This window comes from Myxine glutinosa, chromosome 2 (assembly GCF_964187855.1).
Source record: "Myxine glutinosa chromosome 2, kmMyxGlut1.1, whole genome shotgun sequence".
Taxonomy (NCBI): Eukaryota; Metazoa; Chordata; class Myxini; order Myxiniformes; family Myxinidae; genus Myxine; species Myxine glutinosa.
The window spans coordinates 256,693,013-256,716,720 of NC_136262.1; the positions used below are offsets into that span (position 1 = coordinate 256,693,013).

Consider the following 23,708-nt stretch of genomic DNA (forward strand, 5'->3'; position numbering starts at 1 on the left):
ATAAAAAGTTTTCTAATACCACTTTGTGTGTGAGTATGATTGTAATTATATTTAATCATAATATGATAATAAATAAATCCATTGTTATTGTAATATTTTGGTTCTTCAAAGATAATATTTTTAATATCAAAATTCAGATGTCAATGCCATATGTATTTTATATAGGGAAAGTATTTTTTTAAACTAAAAATCAATTTTTGAGTAAATCAATAAAATCACAAAAATCGTGAAATCGGGAAAAACGACAAATCGGAATTTTTTTTGAAAATCGTGAAATCTGAAAATTATAATAATTAATTGGTCACTTCCGGTTTATGGTGAGTCACTTCCTGTTTTTGAGTTGAGACAGTTTCAGTTTGGCGGCAAGTGGGGGATACGGGGATGTGGGGGAATGTGGTCTGAGTTGGGGCTAGCCTAGAACGGACATTTTACTGTTATTCCTGTCTTGTTGCACCTGACCAAATGACAATGTCAGGCTGCAACCTTGTCACACAGATCTCCTCTGGGAATACCAATTGTGGCTTTCGGTCCGCCACCACCTGCCAATCACAAGCATCTGACAGCCCTCTTGCTTTCCACCTCCTCCTCTTTCCACCTCTTACCACTTGGCCCTCTTTGACAAACCACACGTCTCCCCCATCAGTCTCCTTCTCCACTCTTCTCTCTCTCTACCTCAGCATCTCTTGTTGCACCATCTGCACCACCACCGCCAGCACCTGATCATGTCGCCACCTGTATTGTCCTGCTGCCAATGCTACTGAACATGCACTCAGTGCATGCTGCACCGTTCCCACACCTCCACACAAATAACATCTCTCCTCCTGCAACAACCCCCACAATCTCGTTTACTGGTGACGGAAGCACATCATATGTTGCCCGCAACAGGAAATTCAACAATATTGGCTCCATCCTCCAAATTTCTTGCCACTTCAATATCCTCACCGGCACACCTTCCCACCTAGTCCAAGCACCTTGCTGTGCCTGTCCGACTGCTTTCACATATCTCCCCTCCTCTTCCTTTCTTCTCACCTCCCTCTCAACCATCTTCCTCCTCTCTTTCACACATGCCTTTCCCCATCGCTCATGCTCCATCCACCCCAAGCCATGCTTCATCCACCCCAAGCCATGCTTCCCATGCTGTACCAATGTACCATCCCCATGACCTCCTCTTGTTGCAACCGCTCCTCCATCTCGTCCACCTCCGCTCTTGCATTCCACTTCCGACTTCCCTTCTTCTCTGGGAGAGCATTCTTTACCACTGCATCACTTGAATCCCACAACATCATGAACTCCCGCACCCTCACCACCTTAAACTCCTCGGTTAATGATGTCAAGGGAAACTGGAGTTTTCCACCCTGACCATAAAAGGCAATGTACGTCAAACAGCGTGGCACTCCCAACCACCTCCTCACAAACCCGCTCACCACAACCTCCATCCTCTCTACATGCCCAATCGCAATATCATACATCATCAATGGCCACAATACTCGTGGCATCAATCCAAACTTCAAACACCATACCTTCAACTTACCTGGCAAACCACATCCATCAATCCTCTTCAAACCTCTCAAAGGCTTGTTTCTGACCTCCTCCACTCTTCCCACATCATTCAACTCCACTGTATACCATCTTCCCAAACTCTTCACAGGGGCCTCTACCAATGATGGAACCACCTCCCCTCCCAGCTCAAACCTGTGCATGTTATCCACCACTCCTCGTCTCACTACCACACTCCTCGACTTTCATGCTTTAAATCCCATTCTTGCCCACCGCATCAACCTTTCCAGTCGTCCCAGTACCTCTACTGCTGCATCAGCTGACTGTTGGACAACTGTCAGGTCATCCATGAATGCAAACATTGCTGGAAACCTCTGACCAGGGGCCAGCTCTACTTCTTTCCAATGTCCACTCACCGCACGTATCAACAACTCCATAACCAGCACAAACAAAATAGGGGAGATGGTACATCCCATTGGGATCCCCACTTCCAACTTCTGCCACTCTGTTACATAGGACTGTGTCGCAAACCGCATTCAAAACTGATCATAATATGCCATCAAAAAATCCCTAAATCTCCGGCACCCAAAATAAATCCACGGCATACCTGATCAAGGCATGCGGCACTGACCCATATGCATTCTCCAAATCCAGCCATACCACCGCCACATTCTTCCTTTGCGGTCTTTGCCCCCTGCAACACTTGCCAGACCATTGCCGAGTGTTCAATGCATCCTGGTGATCCTGGTATTCCTGCCTTCTGCACAGAACCATCCACAAAACCATTCTCTCTGATGAAGCCCGAGAGCCGTGCCACAAAGACACTCATCAATATCTTCCCATCTACATCGAGCATATATACACAAAGAATTAAGTTAAGCACCCCCCCCGTTTTTTTACAACCTCGCACATTACAAGTTTGTTGTCGTCAAAACAGTGTAATATACCCATGATATTGCTATATTTTCTGGAGAAGTGATATTATGGTCACATAAAAACATAACAATCATGCCGTTTTCAATATTTTATTCTGAATAATTTAAGGTGAAATTTTTTGGGAATTTTAGGCATATTTTCACCTCAATTTAAGTATGGAGCTATAGGTCCATCACGGACAGTGTGGATGACGTTTATGTTTTCTAACGTACAGTCATTGTTCTGAGAAGACCTCTAGCGATCTTTGCGTCAATAACGTGTGTAGGACCCACGTGATCGGATCACTGACTCAACCAATCACTTTTTTTCACTTTGATCACTCAATTTCATCAATGGATAATTGCTAATGTCATACCAATCATTATTTGATCTCACATACCTTAGAATATATGCCAATGTATACATATACACAAAGAATATATATTAGGGGGTGCTTACCTTAATTCGTTGTGTAGGGGTGCTTAACTTAATTCTTTGTGTATATATATATATACCAGTGGGGTACGCCTGCATTGCTGCACATTGTGTAAGAAATAACAAGCAGTGAGTGCTTCCATGTAAGTACATGATAAATAGAAGCTTTATGATTAGAGGCAAGCATCACTGACCCACTGTGAGATATCAATTTCGGTTTATTTATTTATTTTATGGACACATTTGTGGTTTTGACATTAATTTTCATTGATATTTTTATTTTACAGTTTACACTTATAGAAATTACAATTTTCAAATGCTAGGTATAGATGGTTTTTTGGGGGGTTTTTTTTTTTTAAACACATGCACACACATATTATATATATATAGTCATGGCAAAAATATTAGCACCCTTGCACTTTTTTCAAATAAGTTGAAATTGACAAAAGTATTTGGTCTCCACAATTCTTTATTTCACTGTTAATATTACAGAACCTTTGTTTTTGATTCAGAACTTAATATATCCTTTTAAATCAGAAAATAAAAAGAAATGGCATTGACAAAATTATTGACACCTCAGACTTAATATTTGGCAGCACAGAAGTTGGACAAAATAACTGCAGTCAAGCGCTTCCTATAGCCATGAATAAGCTTCCTACACCTCTCTACTGGCAGTTTGGCCCACTCTTCTTGTGCAAACTGCTCCAGTTCTCCCAGATTTGAAGGAAGCCTTCTCCCAACTGTTGTTTTCAGATCTCCCCACAGGTGTTCAATGGGATTTAGATCTGGACTCTGCTGGCCACTTCAGAACAGTCCAGCGTTTTGTCTTGAACCATTCCTGGGTGCTTTTGGAAGTGTGCTTGGGGGTCATTGTCCTGCTGCAAGACCCATGACCTTCGACGGAGACCCAGCTTTCTGACACTGGGTGGAACATTGTGCTCCAAAATGCCTTGGTAATCTCCTGATTTCATGATGCCATGCACACATTCAAGGTACCCAGTGCCAGAGGCAGCACAGCAACCCCAAAACATCACAGAACCTCCTCCATGTTTGACTGTCGGGAAGGTGTTCTTTTCTTTGAAGGCTTCATTTTGTTTTCTGTAAACATAGAGATGATGTGCTTTACCACAAAGCTATAATTTGGTCTCATCTGTCCACAGGACATTCTCCCAGAAGGATTTTGGCTTATTCAGGTGTGTTTTGGCAAGCTCAAGTCGGGCTTTCTTAGCAGTGGGGTCCTCCTGGGTCTCCTACCATAGAACCCCCTTTCATCGATTTAGCGACGGATGGTGCGAGTTGAAACTGTCGTACCTCGTGTCGGAAGGTCAGCTAGAATCTGTTTGACAGTTGATTGAGGTGCTTTCTCCACCATTCGAACAATCCTTCGCTGCAATCTTTGATCAAGTTTTCTCTTGCGGCCACGTCCAGGGAGGTTGGCTACAGTGCCATGGGCCTTAAACTTCCTGATAACATTGCGTACGGTGGACACAGGAACATCAGGGGGTCCGGAGATGGACTTGTAGCCTTGATATTGTCCAAGCTTCGCTACAATCTTGTGTCTGACCTCCTCAGACAATTCTCTGGTTTTCTTTATTTTCTCCATGCTCATTGTGGTACACACAGTGCCACAAAACAGCAGAATGACTCCTTTTCTCTATTCAAACTGGTTGAATGAGTGTTTTTTAAATATTGCAGGCACCTGCAACTCACCACAGGTGAGTTCATTTCCAAAGTAAAGGAGAATCACCTGCTTGAAATCTAATTATTTATAACAACTTCTTGAAGGTGCCAATAATATTGTCTGGGCCATTTTAGGATTTCTGTGTGGAATAAGCTAAGATTTAGTAATTTTTTCATCTTTTTTTGTTTTGTTCCACTGCAAACCAAAGAAATACAAATGTAGATACAAAAAGATTTCTTAATTTTGACAATTTCCTGAAATAAATGGTGCATTATTTGAAAAAAGTGCAAGGGTGCCAATATTTTTGGCCACGACTGTATAGAAAGAAACATTGGAATTGACGGAAATGGGCACGTGTTGAATTGCAAGAAAACAACCGACATGGAGCGGGACGAAGGAACACACAAAATGCAGGATGAGTTAAGACGAGTGTTGTACAGGTCTACCTTTCTCAGCTCAAATTGTAAGGCCAATAATGAGGAGAATGTTCGTCACACACCTTTATTGTACACTCATAGAAGTCATGATGTAGCAGATGCCAGAAAAAAACAAACGCTCTCCATACTTGGATCTGCGCACAGTTCTTGTCATAATTCCCACACTCTCTCCAAATGTGCAAAGCCAAAAGTTGGACAAAGACATTTGTGTTTGCGCTCTGCATGATATTAGGTTGTGTGTGAAATCGCTTGGTAACATAGCAACCGCACCTGCCTGCTTTCCATTGCTTCGCGCTTTCGAGCTAATCACATTATTAACATACCGTACCCAATCTTAATGCCCACCTGTTATGGCCGATATGCAAACAATGCGAACAGTAGCAATATGGCTTTGTCACCCATGACAAACATCATGCTCATCATCCAAACCACCTCTCCACAAAACATTATGCCTCTACAATCTAAAATCTCAGTGAATGATATTTTCCAAGGAGAGTATGAAGCATTTTCATGGAGTGAGTTTAGATTGACAAAATTCATGAAAGGCCATTGAAGTTGCTTGTCAAGTTAGGTGGTCATAATGATGTGTGGTGGGTGTAACTTGGAATGGCCAAGAGTCAGAGGGTGTGATCTGGAGTGTGTCAGATTGAGGGGGGGTGGTCTGGAGTGGGAAGCAAGTGGAAGGTGTGGCCTGGATTGAGCAGCAAGTGGACGGTGTGGCCTGGAGTGAGCAGCAAGTGGACGGTGTGGTCTGGATTGAGCAGCAAGTGGACGGTGTGGTCTGGAGTGAGCAGCAAGTGGACGGTGTGGTCTGGAGAGGGAAGCAAGTGGAGGGTGTGGCCTGGAGTGGGAAGCAAGTGGAGGGTGTGGCCTGGAGTGAGCAGCAAGTGGAGGGTGTGGTCTGGAGTGGGAAGTAAGTGGAGGGTGTGGCCTGGATTGAGCAGCAAGTGGACGGTGTGGTCTGGAGTGGGGCGCAAGGGGAGGGTGTGGTCTGGAGTGAGCAGCAAGTGGACGGTGTGGTCTGGAGTGGAAAGCAAGTGGACGGTGTGGTCTGGAGTGGGAAGCAAGTGGAGGGTGTGGCCTGGAGTGAGCAGCAAGTGGACGGTGTGGTCTGGAGTGGAAAGCAAGTGGAGGGCGTGGTCTGGAGTGGGAAGCAAGTGGAGGGTGTGGCCTGGAGTGAGCAGCAAGTGGACAGTGTGGTCTGGAGTGGGAAGCAAGTGGAGGGTGTGGTCTGGAGTGGGAAGTAAGTGGAGGGTGTGGCCTGGATTGAGCAGCAAGTGGACGGTGTGGTCTGGAGTGGGGCGCAAGGGGAGGACGTGGCCTGCAGTGGTGCAAAAGTGGAGGATGTGGTCTGAACTGGGGCACACGTGGAGGGGATGGTCTGTGTGTCACACAAAATGGAGGAAGCAATGAAGCTAGGCCTTTGAACATGAACTCCATCCTCATATGCCTGGGAAGTGAATGTCATTTTTTCCCCAAATGGAAAGTAGCTTTGAGACTCAAGTGCAGATGGAGATGATGGACCAGCACTCGACACAGCACTCGACTGGCCACTGCTGCCTGCAAATGGAGAGCAAAGCAGAAAATGAAAAATGGAAGAGAGGGAGTGGAGGAAACGACACAAAATAGGACATTCTTGCCTGATCTTGTTGAAAACATTTTTGCCAATGAAAGGATTTGGAGCATTTCTCATTGTTGCTCGAGCATCGAACATGTGACATAACAATGAATTTGTCATGTTTTCAAATACATAGTTATGTAAAATATATTGTATGGATGAAAGTGAAACAAGCCTCATCTATGAAGACAAACGATTGGTAATGCTGGCTAGCAGAATCAACCAGAGTGCTTTAGGAAAAGGTTCAAGGCATTCTGTGATGCTTGAATGTATAACAGCTCAATTTGTTGTAACTACTCAATTAGTAGTTACAATTCTGTGCCACCTTCACCTCCAATGTATTAGAGTTACTTCTGTCTATTCGAACATACATGTGGCATTTGGGGGGACATTGGGGAGAGGGTGTCATGGGGTATGCAGAAATAAATAATTACACATCTATACATATGTCAAGAGGATAGAGGAGAGCTTACAGGAGAGGGAAGAAAGTAGGGGTGGAATATTGTTATCTATATAATATTCTCTGTTAGTGATTCTGTCTGTCTGTCTGACCGTCCGTGGGTGGGGCTTCAAAAACAAATCTCCATTTTGTTTCCTTGCATAGCTTTGAGGCCTCTTTTGTTAGACCCGTGGGTTCTTACTCTCTCTCACAGTTTTATTTCAGCTCCAATTCGATATTTGCAAAAAACTTGGTTGTAAAAAACGGGAAGAAAATTGGATGAAAGTTACCGTTTATAGAACAAAATGCATTTTCAAAGGCCTGTAACATAAAGTCCATTGAGACTCCCTGACGGCTTTATCTCGACTCTAATTCACCACCTATTTCATTTTTATCGATGGTTTTCGACTCGGTTTGAGCAATAGATGAGAAAATTCATGCACAGATGGGAAGTTGCCGAGATCGTCATGGTATATCATACAGCGCCCAAATAACACAGATGGGAAATTGCCGAGAGATGTTTATTTGTTCTTATTTTATAAGTTATGTGCACATACACGTTAAATAAGTTTATTTGAAATCTTTAATTTAAAAAATGTCATTTTGTATCATGTATGTTGTAATGAAAATAGACATTTTGGTTTCGCTGGACATAAGGGTGTATATACACTGCCCATAACACTTTTTCCCCAAAGACTTTGCCATTTGATGACAGTCGTCACGATGAAATGTTTCATTTAGACATACAACAACACAACAACAACATGCATTTTAAAGGCCATTTTTCCTGCTAGAGCGGGGGTTAGCCTTGCGGTCCCCATGACAATCTTCTCCATTTTGCCCTATTTTCTGCATCTCTCCTTGTTAACCCCCTTGCCCGCATTTCTTCTTCCACCATCTTTAGCCAAGTCTTTCTCGGTCTTCCCCGTCTTCTACTTCCTTCTACATTCATTTCCATCACTCTTCTCAACCAGTCACTTTCATCCTTCCTCAACACATGACCAAACCATCTCAACCTGTTCCTCTCCACAGCATCAATCACAGGCTCTATTCCCATCATCTTTCGCAATTAATCATTTGTCTTCCTCTCTCTCAACGATACTCCGCACATCCGTCGAACCATTCGCATTTCCACCCTTTCCAACCTTCGTTGCTGCTCTACGTTCATTACCCATGTCTCGCTCCCATAAATCATAACACTTCTCACACATGCAGCATACACCTTTTCCTTCAGCTTCAACGACACTCCCCTCATCATCAGCACGCCACTCAATTCCCGAAACTTCTTCCATGCACATCTCACTCGAGCAACCGTTGCCGAGTCTGATCCACCTTCTCCATTCAGCATGTCTCCGAGGTAGCAAAATGTTTTCACACCTTCCAGCTTCACGCCGTCTCCAAGATCCAACTCAACATTTCCGCCATCTGCAGCTCCCTCTGTGCACACCTTACATTTGAATGTAGCTGCCACACTGGTTAACGACCCTCTCAGACCACTACATTTTTGATGAACCCACTCAGCGCACATTGTACACTGAATGGAGTTCACTCCGACACCCTTCCGACACACAGCACATGGCCACTTCCCAGTTCTTTCCACCTCACCACATGCTTTACCACTCGCCATCACCTTCGTCTTTCCGATATTCACCTTCAGCCCTTTTGTCTCCATACATTCCTTCCACGTGTTCATCTTTTCCTTCAGTCCCTCCATACTTTCCGCAATCAACACCAGATCATCTGCATACAACAACTCCCATGGTAAACCCTCCTTTACGTTCTGAGCCAGCACCTCCATCACAGCTACAAATAGTAGTGGACTTAGTACCGACCCCTGCTGCACACCCACCTTCACCTCAAACTCACCACTGTTCCCGTCCTTCGTCCTTACAGCTGTGCGCGCTCTTTTGTACATTGCCATCACTACTCTGATCAACCATTCCTCCACTCCTAACTTCCTCAATGCCCATGTCAATACTTTGCGTAGAACCCGATCGAATGCTTTCTCCAGATCAACAAACCCAAGAAACAACTTCTTCCTCTTCTCCATGTACTTCTCCTGCAACTGCCTCACAATGAAAAGCGCACCTGTCGTTCCTCTTCCTGGCATGAATCCAAACTGCATTTTGTCGATCTTCACTTTCTTCCTTATCCTCCTCTCCAACACCCTTTCCAATACCTTCATTCCATGCTCCAATAGCTTTATCGCTCGGTACGAGCCACACTCCAGAGGGTCACCTTTCCCCTTGTATAGAGGGACGAGGGTACTCAGTTCCCAATCCACTGGAATGCGGCCTTCTTTCACCACCAGATTACAGATCTCTGTCATTCTCTTCACACCCCAACTTCCTGCTGCCTTCAACATATCTCCCACAACTCCCGTCGGCCCTCCCGCTTTTCTACCCTTCATTGCTTTTATCGCTTCCTCAACTTCCTTCTCAGTTATCTTCTCTGCCGGTCCTAAAACTGGGTTACTCTCTCTGTAACCTCTCTGTAACCTGGGTTACTCTCTATGTTGCCATCCCATTCATTCTCTGTATTCAACAGCATTTCCATATATCTTTTCCGTCTTCCTTTAATTCCATCTGGGTCGACAACGATTTGTCCCACTTCATCCTTCAAGCAACTCACCCCCATCACATCACACCTCTCTTTCGCTATCTGCTTTGCAATCCTGAATACTGCTTTCTGACCCTCTTCCGAATGCAAGCGTTCTCCGAACATTTTCCTACATGCCTCCTGCGCCTTTGCTACCTCTTTCTTTGCAGCCTTCCTGGCTGCCTTATAACTTTCATGCTCTGCTGTTTCTGCTCCCGTACCCTTCGCCTTGTGCCACTCCTTGAACTTCTTCCTCCTCTCGTCAATCCTCTTTTCAACTTCATCATCCCACCACCATGTTTCCGAGTGCCTCGGTGGTCCTTTTGTCCATCCACATACCTCACCAACGGCTCCCAACAGACTAGCTTTCATTGACATCCAACCACTTTCAAGCTCAAACACATCATCCTCGACCCTACTCAGCCTCTCTTTTAATGCCTCCCTTACTGTCACCTCTTTCAACCTCCACACCTTCATTCTCGGTTGGTACTTCACCCGCCGAGCTCTCCTCGCACCTTTCACCCTTACGTCGCAGACAACCAAGTGGTGCTGTGAAACAGCCTCCTCCCCCGGGATCACCTTTGTGTCCCGGAGGTGCCCCCTATCTCGCCTACGCAACATCAGGTAGTCAACGGTCGTCGTCGACCCACCTGACGTGTATGTAACAAGCTTATTATCCTCTTTCTGGAACTGAGTATTACAAATCAACAAATCAGCTCCATCAACAAACTCCAAAATCCTTTCACCTTCTCCATTTCTCACACCATATCCGTAACCCCCATGAACTCCCTCAAAACCATCCATACTCCTTCCCACATGCCCATTTAGGTCTCCTCCTACCACAACAACTTCCTCATCTTTCACGTTTTCCATCAGCTTCTCTATCGCACACCAGAACTTGTCCTTCTCTTCATCGCTTCGACCAACCTGCGGAGCATATCCCGAGATGACGTTCACCAAGAGCTTTCCAATCATCATTTTCACCATCATCAACCAATCACTCACTCTAGTCACACTCACCACACTGTCTACAAACTCCTCAGAAAACAGGACACCAACACCATTCACGCCCTCCGGGCACCCATGCCACATAAACTTGTATTTCTGTCCCTGCCTACCCTTCACCATTCTCACACCACTTCCCTTCCATCTCGCTCTTGCACACAACACATGTCCCCTCTTCTTCTGAGCAATACTTCCACCACTTCTCCTGATCTCCCTGTCATTGTCCCTACATTCCATGTCCCAAACCTCAGGAACCGATCTACACTTCGGGCTGTACCCTGCCCACATGTAGTTGTAATTGTCATGGTTCTCTTTTTGAGGCAATGTTTTTATGGCCGGATGCCCTTCCTGACGCCAACCCTCTTAGTCGCCTCTTACGACACGCAGGGATACGGCGTACCTATTCTTATCCAGGGTACACACTGGGACGCACTGGGACGGTTCATTTAGACGTAGTCACAATAAAAAGTCAACAATGTGGGGAGAGGGGCAGAGCTTCGTTCAGGTATCGCCACAGCCGGGAAATTGCCGAGATATATTTTTAAAAATTGCGGTACAGTATATCATACACCGCCCAAATAATACTGACAAGAAATTGCCAAGAGACATTTCTTCGTTCTTATTTTATGTTATCATCATCATCATCATTCATCATTATCATTCATCATTATTATACGGAAGCAAAGGTAATCCTGTTTAAACTTGCATTCATTCCTTTGATGGGGTTTGTATATGTCCCACTACTCGACATAAATTTAACATAATTTATTGTGAGGTGTGCATGTTTGTTGGGAAATCAGGGTAACATTAGATGAGAGGAGGACCAATATTTGTCCAACCTGCAATTAAATAATTGAAGTGCACGTAAACATTAAATAAGTTTATTTGAAATCTTTAATTTAAAAAATGTCATTTTGTATGCAGCAACGAAAAGAGTAATTTAGGTTTTCGCTGGACAGAAGGGTGTAACGTACTGTTCTTATTCACCACCCATAACTTTTTTCTCCAGGGACTTTTCCATTTGAGCTGTATTCTTTATATAGTCGGAATGTTTCATTCTTTAGATGTAGTCATTCTTGCTCCAAGAGAAAAGTTAAATTACCTCTAATTATTTGCCGTACCTGCTTGATTGGAACAACTGCCGGTGTGAGGGGTGGAGAGGAGAGTGGGGGGTGGGGAGAAGAGGGGTTGGAGAGTGGTGATGGAGTGAGGGGAGAGGAGTAAAGGGAAGAGAGGAGTGAGGAAGAGTTGGAAGGGAGTGAGGGGAGATGAGTAAAGGGAAGAGAGGAGTGAGGAAGAGTTGGAAAGGAGTGAGGGGTGGAGATGAGAGTGGGGGGTGGGGAGAGGAGGGGTTGGAGAGTGGTGATGGAGTGAGGGGAGAGGAGTAAAGGGAAGAGAGGAGTGAGGAAGAGTTGGAAAGGAGTGAGGGGAGAGGAGTAAAGTGAAGAGAGGAGTGGGCAGGAGTTGGAAAGGAGTGAGGAGGAGTTGGAAAGGAGTGAGGAGGAGTTGGAAAGGAGTGAGGTAGTGAGGGGAGTAGAAGTAAAGGGAAGAGAGGAGTGAGGGGAGTTGGAGAGGAATGAGGGGGAGAGAGAGGAGTGGAGTGACCGGGGGGGGGGGGGGGGGGAGGGGGGGGAAGGAGTGCGGGAGAGATGAGTGAGGGGTAACATATTATGTAAAGTAAATAAATTGTGTAGATTACATCATTTGTGGATCTGATGACTTTCCAGTAATCATTTTCTAAAACTGAATGTGCAGCATCAAACTCAAGATGTCCAAATGTCACACGTCCATGTCCATGGGTTCCCCCGGGTGCCCCCACTAGTCTATAATAATAAAAGGCAGTGTCTGTCCGTCCGTCTGTCTGTCTGTCTCTTCCATAACTCCAAAACCATGAAACCTAGCGGCCCCAAACTTTGCATGCCGACAACTGGACCTCCTACAGATTGCAATGATGAAAACTAGGTGTTTGGGTGTGTTATAACACCCTTTTGATGATGATTAACGAGGTGCTCATAAGAAAAAACCCAAAAAAGCCTTTCCAATATGGTGACCCACCATTTTGGTCAGCCCACTGCCACTCGCTGGGTTGTTAAGCCACCATTTTGTTTCGCCTATTCAAACGTGCCTTGCTTTGGAAACACGATCGATTTATCATTACACAATTGAAGCATATCATCAAAATCTGGATTCAGATATGAGGATTGGATCCGGTAGACTAAATAAATGTCCAGATCTGGAGTGAAATCTGACAAAATTTACCATATCTATCGATTTTTATAACTAAGTCTACATATATTCGTTTATTTAAGTGAGGTTGTCATGCTCCTTCTGGGGTTCGTTTTTTTAAAATTTAACTTAATAATAATTTTAATTTAATTAATACTTCCATGGGACAGGGTGTCACTCCACTGTTCTTGCGATCTGTTTCTAAAATTCCTCGGCCATTTTAACCAGAAGCAATTAGCTTGATATCGCTTGCCAAGCCAGCCGTTCCTTATCATCCATTTTGTAGGAGTGTTTGCTGGAGTGCTTAAACCGCTTGGCGAGGGCTCTACAATTGAAGTGAGCAATACCTGTGTATTTACTTAATTAGTCACAAGGCCGGGGAAGTTTGGGTGTGTTATAACACCCTTTTTGAATATGATTAACCACGACTTGGTAAATCTTATTCAGGCTGCTTTTGCAAGCCATGGCGTTACAGTAGACAGAGCTCCCTTTTTGTTTTTACATACCCATTCTTTATTGACTAACATTTTTGTGCGATATACTAACCCTCCCTTCCCTCCTCCTCCCTTGACCCTCCCCCTTCCCTCTCTCTCCTCCTCCCTTTCCCATGCCCTTCCCCTCCTTCCTCCCCCCTTGCCCCTCCCCCTTCCCTCTCTCTCCTCCTCCTCCTCCCTTTCCCGTGCCCTTCCCCTCCTTCCTCTCCCCCCCCCCCCCCCCCTCTCTTCATTATCCCCGAAGCGACTCATGCCGGGTACTTTTGCTAGTTCACACATTTCACACATGCACACACACCATTGCATCGCATTATAGTATTGAAGAGCCGGGGCTCTTGCTTGATACGGACGAAATGACGGGCAAGACACAAACTCGTCCGAGAAGATATTTATTCTCAAAACCAACTCGGGAACACTGTAAAGCCCGTTTACCGGGCTGCATTATAAAGCACAACCAGAAACCGAAACCGAAAGCCACGCCTCTCAAGCGAGGCGTGCTTCGGTGGTCACGTGATCAACAGGTGTAGCTGATTATACCCGCACGCGTGGCACACTTTGGTGGTCACGTGACCAGCCACTCTGGCGCCGCGGATCCCCGCTGGTGACGTCACCGGCTGGAGCAAGGAGATTCTGATGCTGGTCTTGCTTGGGGGACCCATGGGTCGCTACACACACCCCCCCAGAATGGACTTGGTCCAGGGAGGTCAACCTGAGGGGGGTCCGGATGACCCGACCGAAACGACCCCTGGCCAGTCGCTGGGGGTGGGGGGGGGGGTCCGGTGTGGTGGCGGGTGGTGGGACGGGGGGTGCAGGCAGGGGGGGTCCGGTGTGGTGGCGGGTGGTCGGACGGGGGGTGCAGGCGGGGGGGTCCGGTGTGGTGGCGGGTGGTCGGACGGGGGGTGCAGGACGGGGGGGGCGGCCGAGGGGCCGGGCAAGTCCTCGGGGGAGGCTGCCGAGGTTCCTCGCGGGCCTCCCGAGGTTGCAGTTCGCGGGTGCAGTGCCAAGAAGGCTCGAGCGGTGCACGCGAAAAGCGGGTGAGCCAACCGAGGGGCTGGTCAAGGCCTCGGGGGAGGCTGCCGAGGTTCCTCGCGGGCCTCCCGAGGATGCGGGGCTGGTCAAGGCCTCGGGGGATGCAGTGGACGGGGGGCGGCCGAGGGGCCGGGCAAGTCCTCGGGGGAGGCTGCCGAGGTTCCTCGCGGGCCTCCCGAGGTTGCAGTGCACGGGGGCAGTGCCGAGAAGGCTCGAGCGGTGCACGCGAAAAGCGGGTGAGCCAACCGAGGGGCTGGTCCAGGCCTCGGGGGAGGCTGCCGAGGTTCCTCGCGGGCCTCCCGAGGTTGCAGGGTCGGAGAAGTAGTTGCGGTTGTAGTTGTAGGTGCGCGAGGGTGACGAAGCGGCCGTGCCGCGAACGTCAGTGCGCGCGAAGGTGACGAAGCAGCCGTTCTGCCAACGTCATTGCGCGCGAAGGTGACGAAGCAGCCGTGCCTTCGGAGGGTCTTAGAATAGCTTCGCCCCTCCGGTCGTAGAGGAGGAGCCGAGCGCGGTGCGCGAACCTCATAGTCATGGCCGTCGTTGTTTCCGAAACTCCGGCATTTCGAAACCGCGTTCGAAACTGCGCCCGAAGCTGTGCGGGAGAAGCCGGCGTCACCAGCTTAGGTGGCTTCCCTGGCTAGGGCGTGCTCGCCGTGTCCGTTCGCAGCCCCCGCATCCGTGCGGAGGCAGTCGGGGTTGCGTGTTCAAATTCGGGGTCACCAGTGAAGAGCCGGGGCTCTTGCTTGATACGGACGAAATGACGGGCAAGACACAAACTCGTCCGAGAAGATATTTATTCTCAAAACCAACTCGGGAACACTGTAAAGCCCGTTTATCGGGCTGCATTATAAAGCACAACCAGAAACCGAAACCAAACCGAAAGCCACGCCTCTCAAGCGAGGCGTGCTTCGGTGGTCACGTGATCAACAGGTGTAGCTGATTATACCCGCACGCGCGGCACGCTTTGGTGGTCACGTGACCAGCCACTCTGGCGCCGCGGATCCCCGCTGGTGACGTCACCGGCTGGAGCAAGGAGATTCTGATGCTGGTCTTGCTTGGGGGACCCATGGGTCGCTACAGTATTGTATATGTTGTTATTATGTTGTACAGGCTGCATGGTTGCAGCATTGCTGGGAGCAAGGCTGTGCCGCTGATGCAGTACCCCATTTCCAGTAAGCTGATACTCATTTTGCTGACCTCGAAAAGATGACGGGCTTAATCAACCCACCTGGTGTTATTTAACGGCACAACAGGGGCTCAAACTGATGACCCTAAGATCTCAAAGCAGTCACCTTATCCGTTAAGCCAACACCCGGCTTACCTGTGTAGGTGGAAAGGTGAACAAGTAGATGGCCCACATACGGGTAATATTTGAATGTTGGGAAAGAAATTTGAACATTCAACTCAATTTGAGGCAAAAAGTGAAAATGTCACACTTATTTAGCACATCAAATAAAATAATAACTTTTACAACAACAAAAGGCTTCCAGTGAGAACCTTAATGGAGGCCTAATAGAAGATAACTTGCTCATTGCCGCTCATGCTGTAATGAACAATGACCTGAAAGTGTACAAAATACAACAAAAACTGTATAAAGAGAATATTTCGACATGAGGAAAAATTCGCAAACTCCAGCTCAATTTTGTGGAGGATATGTTCACATGTATCCATAATGTGTAGCTAATAAAAGGAATCCGTGCCCACAACCTTCCTGCAATAATGACATTCATCGACTTTCAAAGAGCCTTTGACTCCATCCACTGTGGCAAGATGATGAAGATCTTACCAGCATATGGAATCCCTGATCAACTTGTGAAGGCGATTTCGAATACGTAAAAGGATACATATGCAAAGATCATCTCACCCGATGGAGAAACACAGCTTTTCAAAATTCTAGCCGGAGGACTATAGGGAGACATCCCTGCCCCTAACCTGTGTCATAGTTCTTGATTACATACTCAGAAACGCTATCAAAGGGCAGGAGGAATTGGGGTTCAAAGTACAACAAAGGAAAGTAGAAGAGTCAAAGCAGAGGTTCTTATACTGATCTAAAATGTATGGATGACATAGCCTCACTTGAGCAAGTGCAATGACTTATCGAGAGTTCAAACACGTGCCGGTACGATATGGCTAACAATTAATGCTAATAAAACGAAAGTGATGGCATTCAAGCAGTCGAAAGAGAGGTCTCAATCATATCAAACGATGGAATAAAACTTCAGACAGTCAATGACTTAAAGGATCTTGGTTTCTGGGTTAACACAACTGTTCAGGATATCAAAGGGAGGAAAGCTGCCGCAAGGAGAGCTTGCAACAAACTTTCAATAATATGGAAGTCGACACTCTTGGTGTATCAAGAATGAATGATCGTTTTAAGGCCATTTTTCCCCGCTAGAGCGGGGGTTAGCCTTGCGGGCCCCATGACAATCATGGTTCCCTGTTTGAGGCAATGTTTTTATGGCCGGATGCCCTTCCTGGCGCCAAGGATGGCGTCAGGAAGTTTTGTACTTCTTGGTGTATCAAGGAACGATTGTTTTTGGCAACAGTCGTCCGGCCTGCTTTATGGAAGTGAAGAATGTAGCCTCACTACGATCCACAAGAAGGGACTTGATGGATGTTATATTCTACTTCTTCATTCACCTTTCAGTATCCAGTGGTCTGAAGATAGGACAAATAAAGAGCACCATGGTTCTCTTCCAAGGTCGCCAGTTAAAATGAGAAGATGAAGTCTCAGATTTGATGGGCACTGCTACCGCCACAAAAGGGAACCTGTTTTCCAATCTTATACTCTGGACACACAAACATGGAAGGCCAAAGTGGGCAGACCAACTCTCAACTACATCAACACGTTGAAGAAGGATATGGGCCTGGAGACAGAGGAACTGGCATGCAATGCTGGATCGAGAGGACTGGAAGCTGAGGATCATTGCCATCTGAGTTCGGCCGAAGACCTAACTTCGGAAGAAGATTGTGTTGCGCATTTAAAGTTTCTATTATTGCGAACTCCCTTTTACAATATGTGATTATAAAGTCGATATTGCTTATTTGTGTCATGTCAAAAGAATAATGGTTTAGGGCAATTGGCATATTATGTAAGATGATGGAGAGAGGGGGCGAGGGGAGAATGCCCAAATTGACAAAGAAAATTGAGAAAAGGAAGAAAAGCGAGGATCGAGGAGAAGAAGGAGAGTAAGGGAGCCGAGGATAAGAAAAAAACAAGGAGCAGATGATTGGGAGTAAAGGGGGAAAATGAATAAGAATGTCCAGGAAAGTAGAAGGTTGGATGAGTGGAAATGCGGGAGGGGAGGTTGGGGGAAGGGGGGCGTGGAGTTTGAAAACATTACCATTTTTGCATACATATTATGTAGAAGGATATTTAATCACTTGTGTTACATTGTTGGTCGTGTGTTCTCTCCAAATGTACAAACGTTCGTTTATGGGTATCCATCTCTTCGCAAGCCAGGGAGTTTGTTTTACTCAAATCAAGGCAAGCACTTCTCAGATTTGTATTTTTTTTTTACAAGGCAGGCACTTCCTCACACACTACCGTAAAATAGGGGGAATAGGGACAGCAAGGTGAATAGGGACACAAACTGAAAAATAGTTCGGAAACGTTTTTCGCTGAAAATTGATAACCATACTGATTTGTTGATATTTGGGTTGAAAGTGTTCTCTTGTTTTTTTTAAAAGCAACTTATAGTCCCTATTAACCCCATATATGGGTTAAATAGGAATAAATAGGATTTTTATGGCTGTCCCTATTCACCCCGTTTTACGGGTGAATAGGGACAGTCACTAATACAAAAAAATAATAATCAAGAAACAATCCTGAGTTTCCAACTTGTTGCTAAATTGATAGCTCAGATGACCCTGGTGTTGGGCTAGCGGCTAGGGTGCCGGCTTAGGATCCGAGGATCCTGCGTTCGAATCCCGGTCGATCGCTGAATTAACGCCAGGGGGGTTGACTCAGCCTGTCATCCCTTCCGAGGTCGGCTAATTGAGTACCAGTTCACTGGTAATTCCCTGTTTGTCGTTAAAGGCGGCAAAAAGGGTTGGCGTCAGGAAGGGCATCCGGCCGTAAAACATTGCTTCAAAAAGGGGACCCAAAAAAAAAAACAACAACCACGGTTCCCGAAAAAGGCCAACCCCCGCCTTGCAGGGAAAAATGGCCTCTAAAGGTGGTTATATATATATTATAGATGGATGCACAAAATATGCACCCATAATATAAACCACGGTGCCAATGAAAAAAAATATGGGATAAAAAGTTTCTCCAAACTGTCCCTATTTCTTGATGATTATTTTTTTGTATTAGTGACTGCCCCTATTCACCCGTAAAACGGGGTGAATAGGGATAGCCATAACAATCCTATTTATTCCTATTTAACCCATATATGGGGTTAATAGGGACTATAAGTTGCTTTAAAAAAAAACAAGAGAACACTTTCAACCCAAATATCAACAAATCAGTATGGTTATCAATTTTCAGTGAAAAAAGTTTCCGAACTTTTTTTCAGTTTGTGTCCCTATTCACCTTGCTGTCCCTATTCACCCCATTTCACGGTATATCCAAAATGAACACCAACAAAAATGTAGGACTGATTAAATTCCTCCAATAAGCCTTCCAGAGTACATGACATCATTCGTGAAATAAAGTTGTTGTTTTTTGCCATGTGTTATGAAGTTATTACAAGGTGAACACAGCACCATAAGGAACCCATGTGTGGCACTTACACCAAGAGCGTTTGCTGCCATAGGGGAAGTGAAGAGGAGTGAAGGAGGAAGCCAAAGCTGAATGTGGGACTGGCGGAACCGATACCAACTGGGATGTTGGCAGAAACTCAAGTCCCGATGTCAAAGCTGCACACATTTACAGAGTCAATATTGCCTGGTCAAAAGGAAACAGATACTTAAGAATCCACCAGAAAAGCATGGCAAGGTGAGAGCATCAGCAGAAAGTAATGATGACAAACATGCAATTTCAATGTGGTGCCAGACAGAAAATTGAAGTTTGAAATCACATCTACATTCACTTGTGGATCGGTATCCTTGGTCTGCAATCTCCAGAGAAACATTTATGAATATGGTAAAGGGGGGAAAATAATTAAAAAGGAGGGAACACTTTCACAAAAAGGAAATCGATTCTTCTTTGTTTGTAAAGCAAGTAAATTTTACTAAAATGGAGAAAACGTGGGTTTCACTGAAACTCCAAAATTGACGTTTGGAGGAAATATCGCCACCTTTGGTGTTGGTCGGTATTACAAACATCTTCCTTTATCTCAATAGTGGGTCCCCGTTGGTCCATTGTACGAAATTTTAATTGGTCTTCATGGCCTCGTAGCATACCTGTCTGCTGTACTGCTTGAGCATTAACTTGCATTCACTTCACCAAACACATATGTGCTTGGGTCAGGGCAGGGTAGTTGGAGGGGGGAAGGGGAAAGGGAAATTATACACCCGTTATCATTACTGTCAAATGACACTTATTATTGTTGTTCATATTATTAGTATTAACCAATATATGCTTTGTTGCAATGTTGTCATTCTTTTTGGTATTCATTTTGTAATTATATTGCCGCGGAAGGACCCATTAAGCTGACCTATACACCTTAACATGGCGTGTGTTTAAAACATGGGAATTCTTCCGGATTATTTGAAGTTACTTGGCCTCATAAACTCAGGAGATAATGAGGATAATTTTGGTTTATCACATTTCACATCAGAAAGCTACAGTAGAAAACACACACACACACACACACGCACGCACGCACGCACGCACACACACACACACACACACACACACACACACACACACACACACACACACACACACACACACACCAGCTTGTCAACTTTTTCCTACTGTCCAATGTCCACCTTTTGTTGACAATTTACTAGGGGAGTGGTTCCCACAATTGCACATGAGGGTACTTAAGTACTTCAACTCACCCCTGCTCACTCTACTCTTTTTGTGTCCTTCCATGTTAGTCTCACAATCTTTGGATTATAACTTAGCACCCATTTCACCGTGCAGGTGGGGGTAATTCAACAAGAGGGAATTGATTTGATTTTGGGATCAATATTGCAAGGGTAATTCAACAAGAGGGACAATTGCTTTGCAATACATGTCCCCTACCAAGTTTCAGTTCAATATCAGTAATCAGATGGTGTTGGGCTAGCGGCTAGGGTGCCGGCTTAGGATCCAAGGATCCTGGGTTCGAATCCCGGTCGATCGCTGAATTAACGCCAGGGGGGTTGACTCAGCCTGTCATCCTTCCGAGGTCGGCTAATTGAGTACCAGTTCACTGGTAATTCCCTGTTTGTCGTTAAAGGCGGCAAAAAGGGTTGGCGTCAGGAAGGGCATCCGGCCGTAAAAAACATTACTTCAAATAGGGGACCGAAAAACAACAACAACCACGGTTCCCGAAAAAGGCCAACCCCCGCTTTGCGGGGAAAAATGGCCTCTAAAGGTGGTTATATCAGTAATCAGATGCTGTTATTTGGGCGGTGTATAATGCCACATTCGGTGCCAAAAATAACTAGATGGTATTCGTGGAATACTTACCCCACGCAGTCTTGAGGAAGATTTGGTGCGAGCCAACTCTTCTGCTTGTTAAGGTTATTTTTTTCTTTGATCCAATATGGCTGCAAGACCACGTGAATGATAACGTCACTTTAATCATACTATATTTCCCTTGGGTACTTTTGTAGGCTAAGTCGAGGCTCGTATACAGTCGTGGCCAAAAATATTGGCACCCTTGCACTTTTTTCAAATAATGCACCATTTCTTCCACTGGGTGCCTTGAATGTGTGCACAAGATCATGAAATCAGGAGCTTCCGAAGGCATTTTGGAGTGCAATGTTCAACCCAGTGTCAGAAAGCTGGGGCTCCGTCGAAGGTTCGAAAGGCATGGGTCTTGCAGCAGGACAATGGCCCCAAACACACTTCAAAAAGCACCCAGGAATGGTTCCAAGACAAAACGCTGGACTGTTCTGAAGTGGCCAGCAATGAGTCCAGATCTAAATCCCATTGAACACCTGTGGAGAGATCTGAAAACAGCAGTTGGGAGAAGGCACCCTTCAAATCTGGGAGAACTGGAGCAGTTTGCACAAGAAGAGTGGGTCAACCTGCCAGTAGAGAGGTGTAGGAAGCTCATTCATGGCCATAGGAAGCGCTTGACTGCAGTTATTTTGTCCAAAGGCCGTGTTTGCTAGAAAATATGGTCCAGAGTGTCAATAATTTTGTCAATGCCATTTCTTTTTATTTTCTGATTTAAAAGGATATATTAAGTTCTGAATCAAAAACAAAGGTTCTGTAATGTCAACAGTGAATTCAAGAATTCTGGAGACCAAATACTTTTGTCAATTTCAACTTATTTTTAAGGAACATTGTGAGTTATTTGAAAGGAGTGCAAGGGTGCCAATATTTTTGGCCACGACTGTAAGAGCTAACGTATATACCATATCATAAAGGGAGCGGGAGACAAGAGGGAAGCACAACAACAGTAGAGAACAGGGACATCGGGAGATCTATGGAAGGGTGAGTGCTGGGGCAGGGCACACGGGATAAACAAGATGGACACTACAAGGACTTTCAGGAAAGAAAACAGGGAACTTGAAGGAGGTGGGTTTGGGGTGGATTAACGGGGTAGAAAAGATCAAGGTTTTGGATGGGGGAAGATATGAGAAAGTGGTGAACAGCTGTTTTAAAGACTTGAAGAGAAGAGTGGGATTGAAGAGGGTGTGGAAAAAAGTCAGAGAAAAGCAGGAAGGTCCTGGCAGGGAAGCAACACCGCCGAGCCATGGAAACGTACGAGGGTATGGCAGGAAAAATGGAGGACTATCCCACAATGGACAGACACCAACACGTGGAGAGGTGGGGAAAATTAGTTGTTTACAACCACTTGGTGTGAATGTTTGGATCTTAGAGTAAAGCTAAAATGAATTGTTTGAGAGATTAGGTTAGGTAGAATGTTCCGCGTTCACACCATAAATCTGATTTTTCACCCCTTTCTGGAGCCACCCCACATGAGGAGGCCAGTAACCTGCGAACGGATGTTTACCCTTTGCTAATATTGCACGCAGGACCTGATTTCTTCTCGAGAGTCAAGATAGACTGGAGAGACAAGAGAGAAGGGATTAGCAGGAGGATTAGCCAGAGGATTAGCAGGATTAATAGAGATTAATGGGAGGATTATCAGGATTAACAGGAGGATTAGCAGGACTAGTGAGAAGGAATTAGCAAGATAGGGTTTGGACACAAGGGGGCAAGGGTGGATTCGTTATACGGGATTAGCGAGGCAAAGACAGGCTGGTTTTAGGGGGTGAGCAATGGGGGCAAGGATAAGTAGTTAGAGGGATTGGTGTGACAGTTATGTTAGGGCTAAAACCAGATGCATGATCTGTCGCCACTAATGCCCTTCTTTTTCCAGATACGAATGCAGCTTGAGGCTGGCCAGGGAGGCCTGCTGGATCTGTCTTGCTTTGCCTACTTGCCTTGCCACGCCTCATGTCACCATGCCATCCAAGCCTATTTGCCCATTATATCCCATGTTGCCATTCACCTGCTGCATTTTGTTGTAATCGACGGGCCATTTGAGGGCCAAGAGGCCATCCGATGGGTCATTTTCTCTCAACAGCAAGGTTGATGAATTAACCCTCATCATGAACCACAACAGTATTGACTTTGCAGCTATCACCAAACTTGGTTTCTTCCTGATCAGACTGTGGACTTAAGTATTCCAGTCTTCGAATTATTTTCGTGCCCAAGGATGGAGCGAAGAGGAGGAGGCATTGCTATCTCCACTAAGCTTCATCTCCAAGCTATACCTCTGAATATTACAGTCTCTGGAAATCTTGAAGTGATTTGGGTGAGGGTCCGACCTCCTCTTCTGCCACGATTGATAGCGAGCACAGTCATCGCTGCTGTCTATTACGCCCAAACAGTCCATTACCAGACGAGCTGTTAGATAAATCTTAGCTCGACGATAGATCAGATCCTTAGTCTTCAGCCGGATACTGGAATCACCATTCTTGGCGATTTCAATTGACTTGAACTTTACTTTCACACTCAATGGTGCAGATCGTGAACGAGCCCACTCACAACGATATTACTCTGGACACGATTGTAACGAATCGTGCGACCATTATCATCCGGTTGAGATTATTTCACCTTTGGGACTCAGTGATCATCAGTGTGTTATCGTAAGACCGAAATCCCCCCTTCTGTGTAGGAATGTTGTTCACAAACGAGTTGTAAGACCTATGAAAGAGAGCGAGGCACAGGAGTTTGGAGCATGGGTGATCAATCACAATTGGTCTGAGGTCATGTCGA

At 45.7% G+C, this 23,708-nt stretch overlaps 1 protein-coding gene across 11 annotated transcripts in view; it reads right to left on the bottom strand.

Annotated features, from left to right (window-relative positions):
- Positions 1-5,013: 5,013 nt before the first annotated feature.
- The window catches only part of LOC137420630 (inositol hexakisphosphate and diphosphoinositol-pentakisphosphate kinase 2), a 196,018-nt gene continuing 177,323 nt past the window's right edge, over positions 5,014-23,708 (bottom strand). For 8 of the 11 annotated variants that reach the window (XM_078772473.1, XM_068105859.2, XM_068105862.2 and 5 more), the window contains 2 exons: positions 19,109-19,234; positions 5,380-6,525 (listed from right to left, as the gene is read on the bottom strand). In XM_078772473.1, the coding sequence (XP_078628599.1) occupies positions 5,528-6,525; positions 19,109-19,234 (1,124 nt within the window). In that variant the 3' untranslated portion in view covers positions 5,380-5,527. Of the gene's footprint in view, positions 6,526-19,108; positions 19,235-23,708 lie in introns of all 11 variants that reach the window. The other 3 variants (XM_078772474.1, XM_078772472.1, XM_068105857.2) reach the window with 1 other exon arrangement.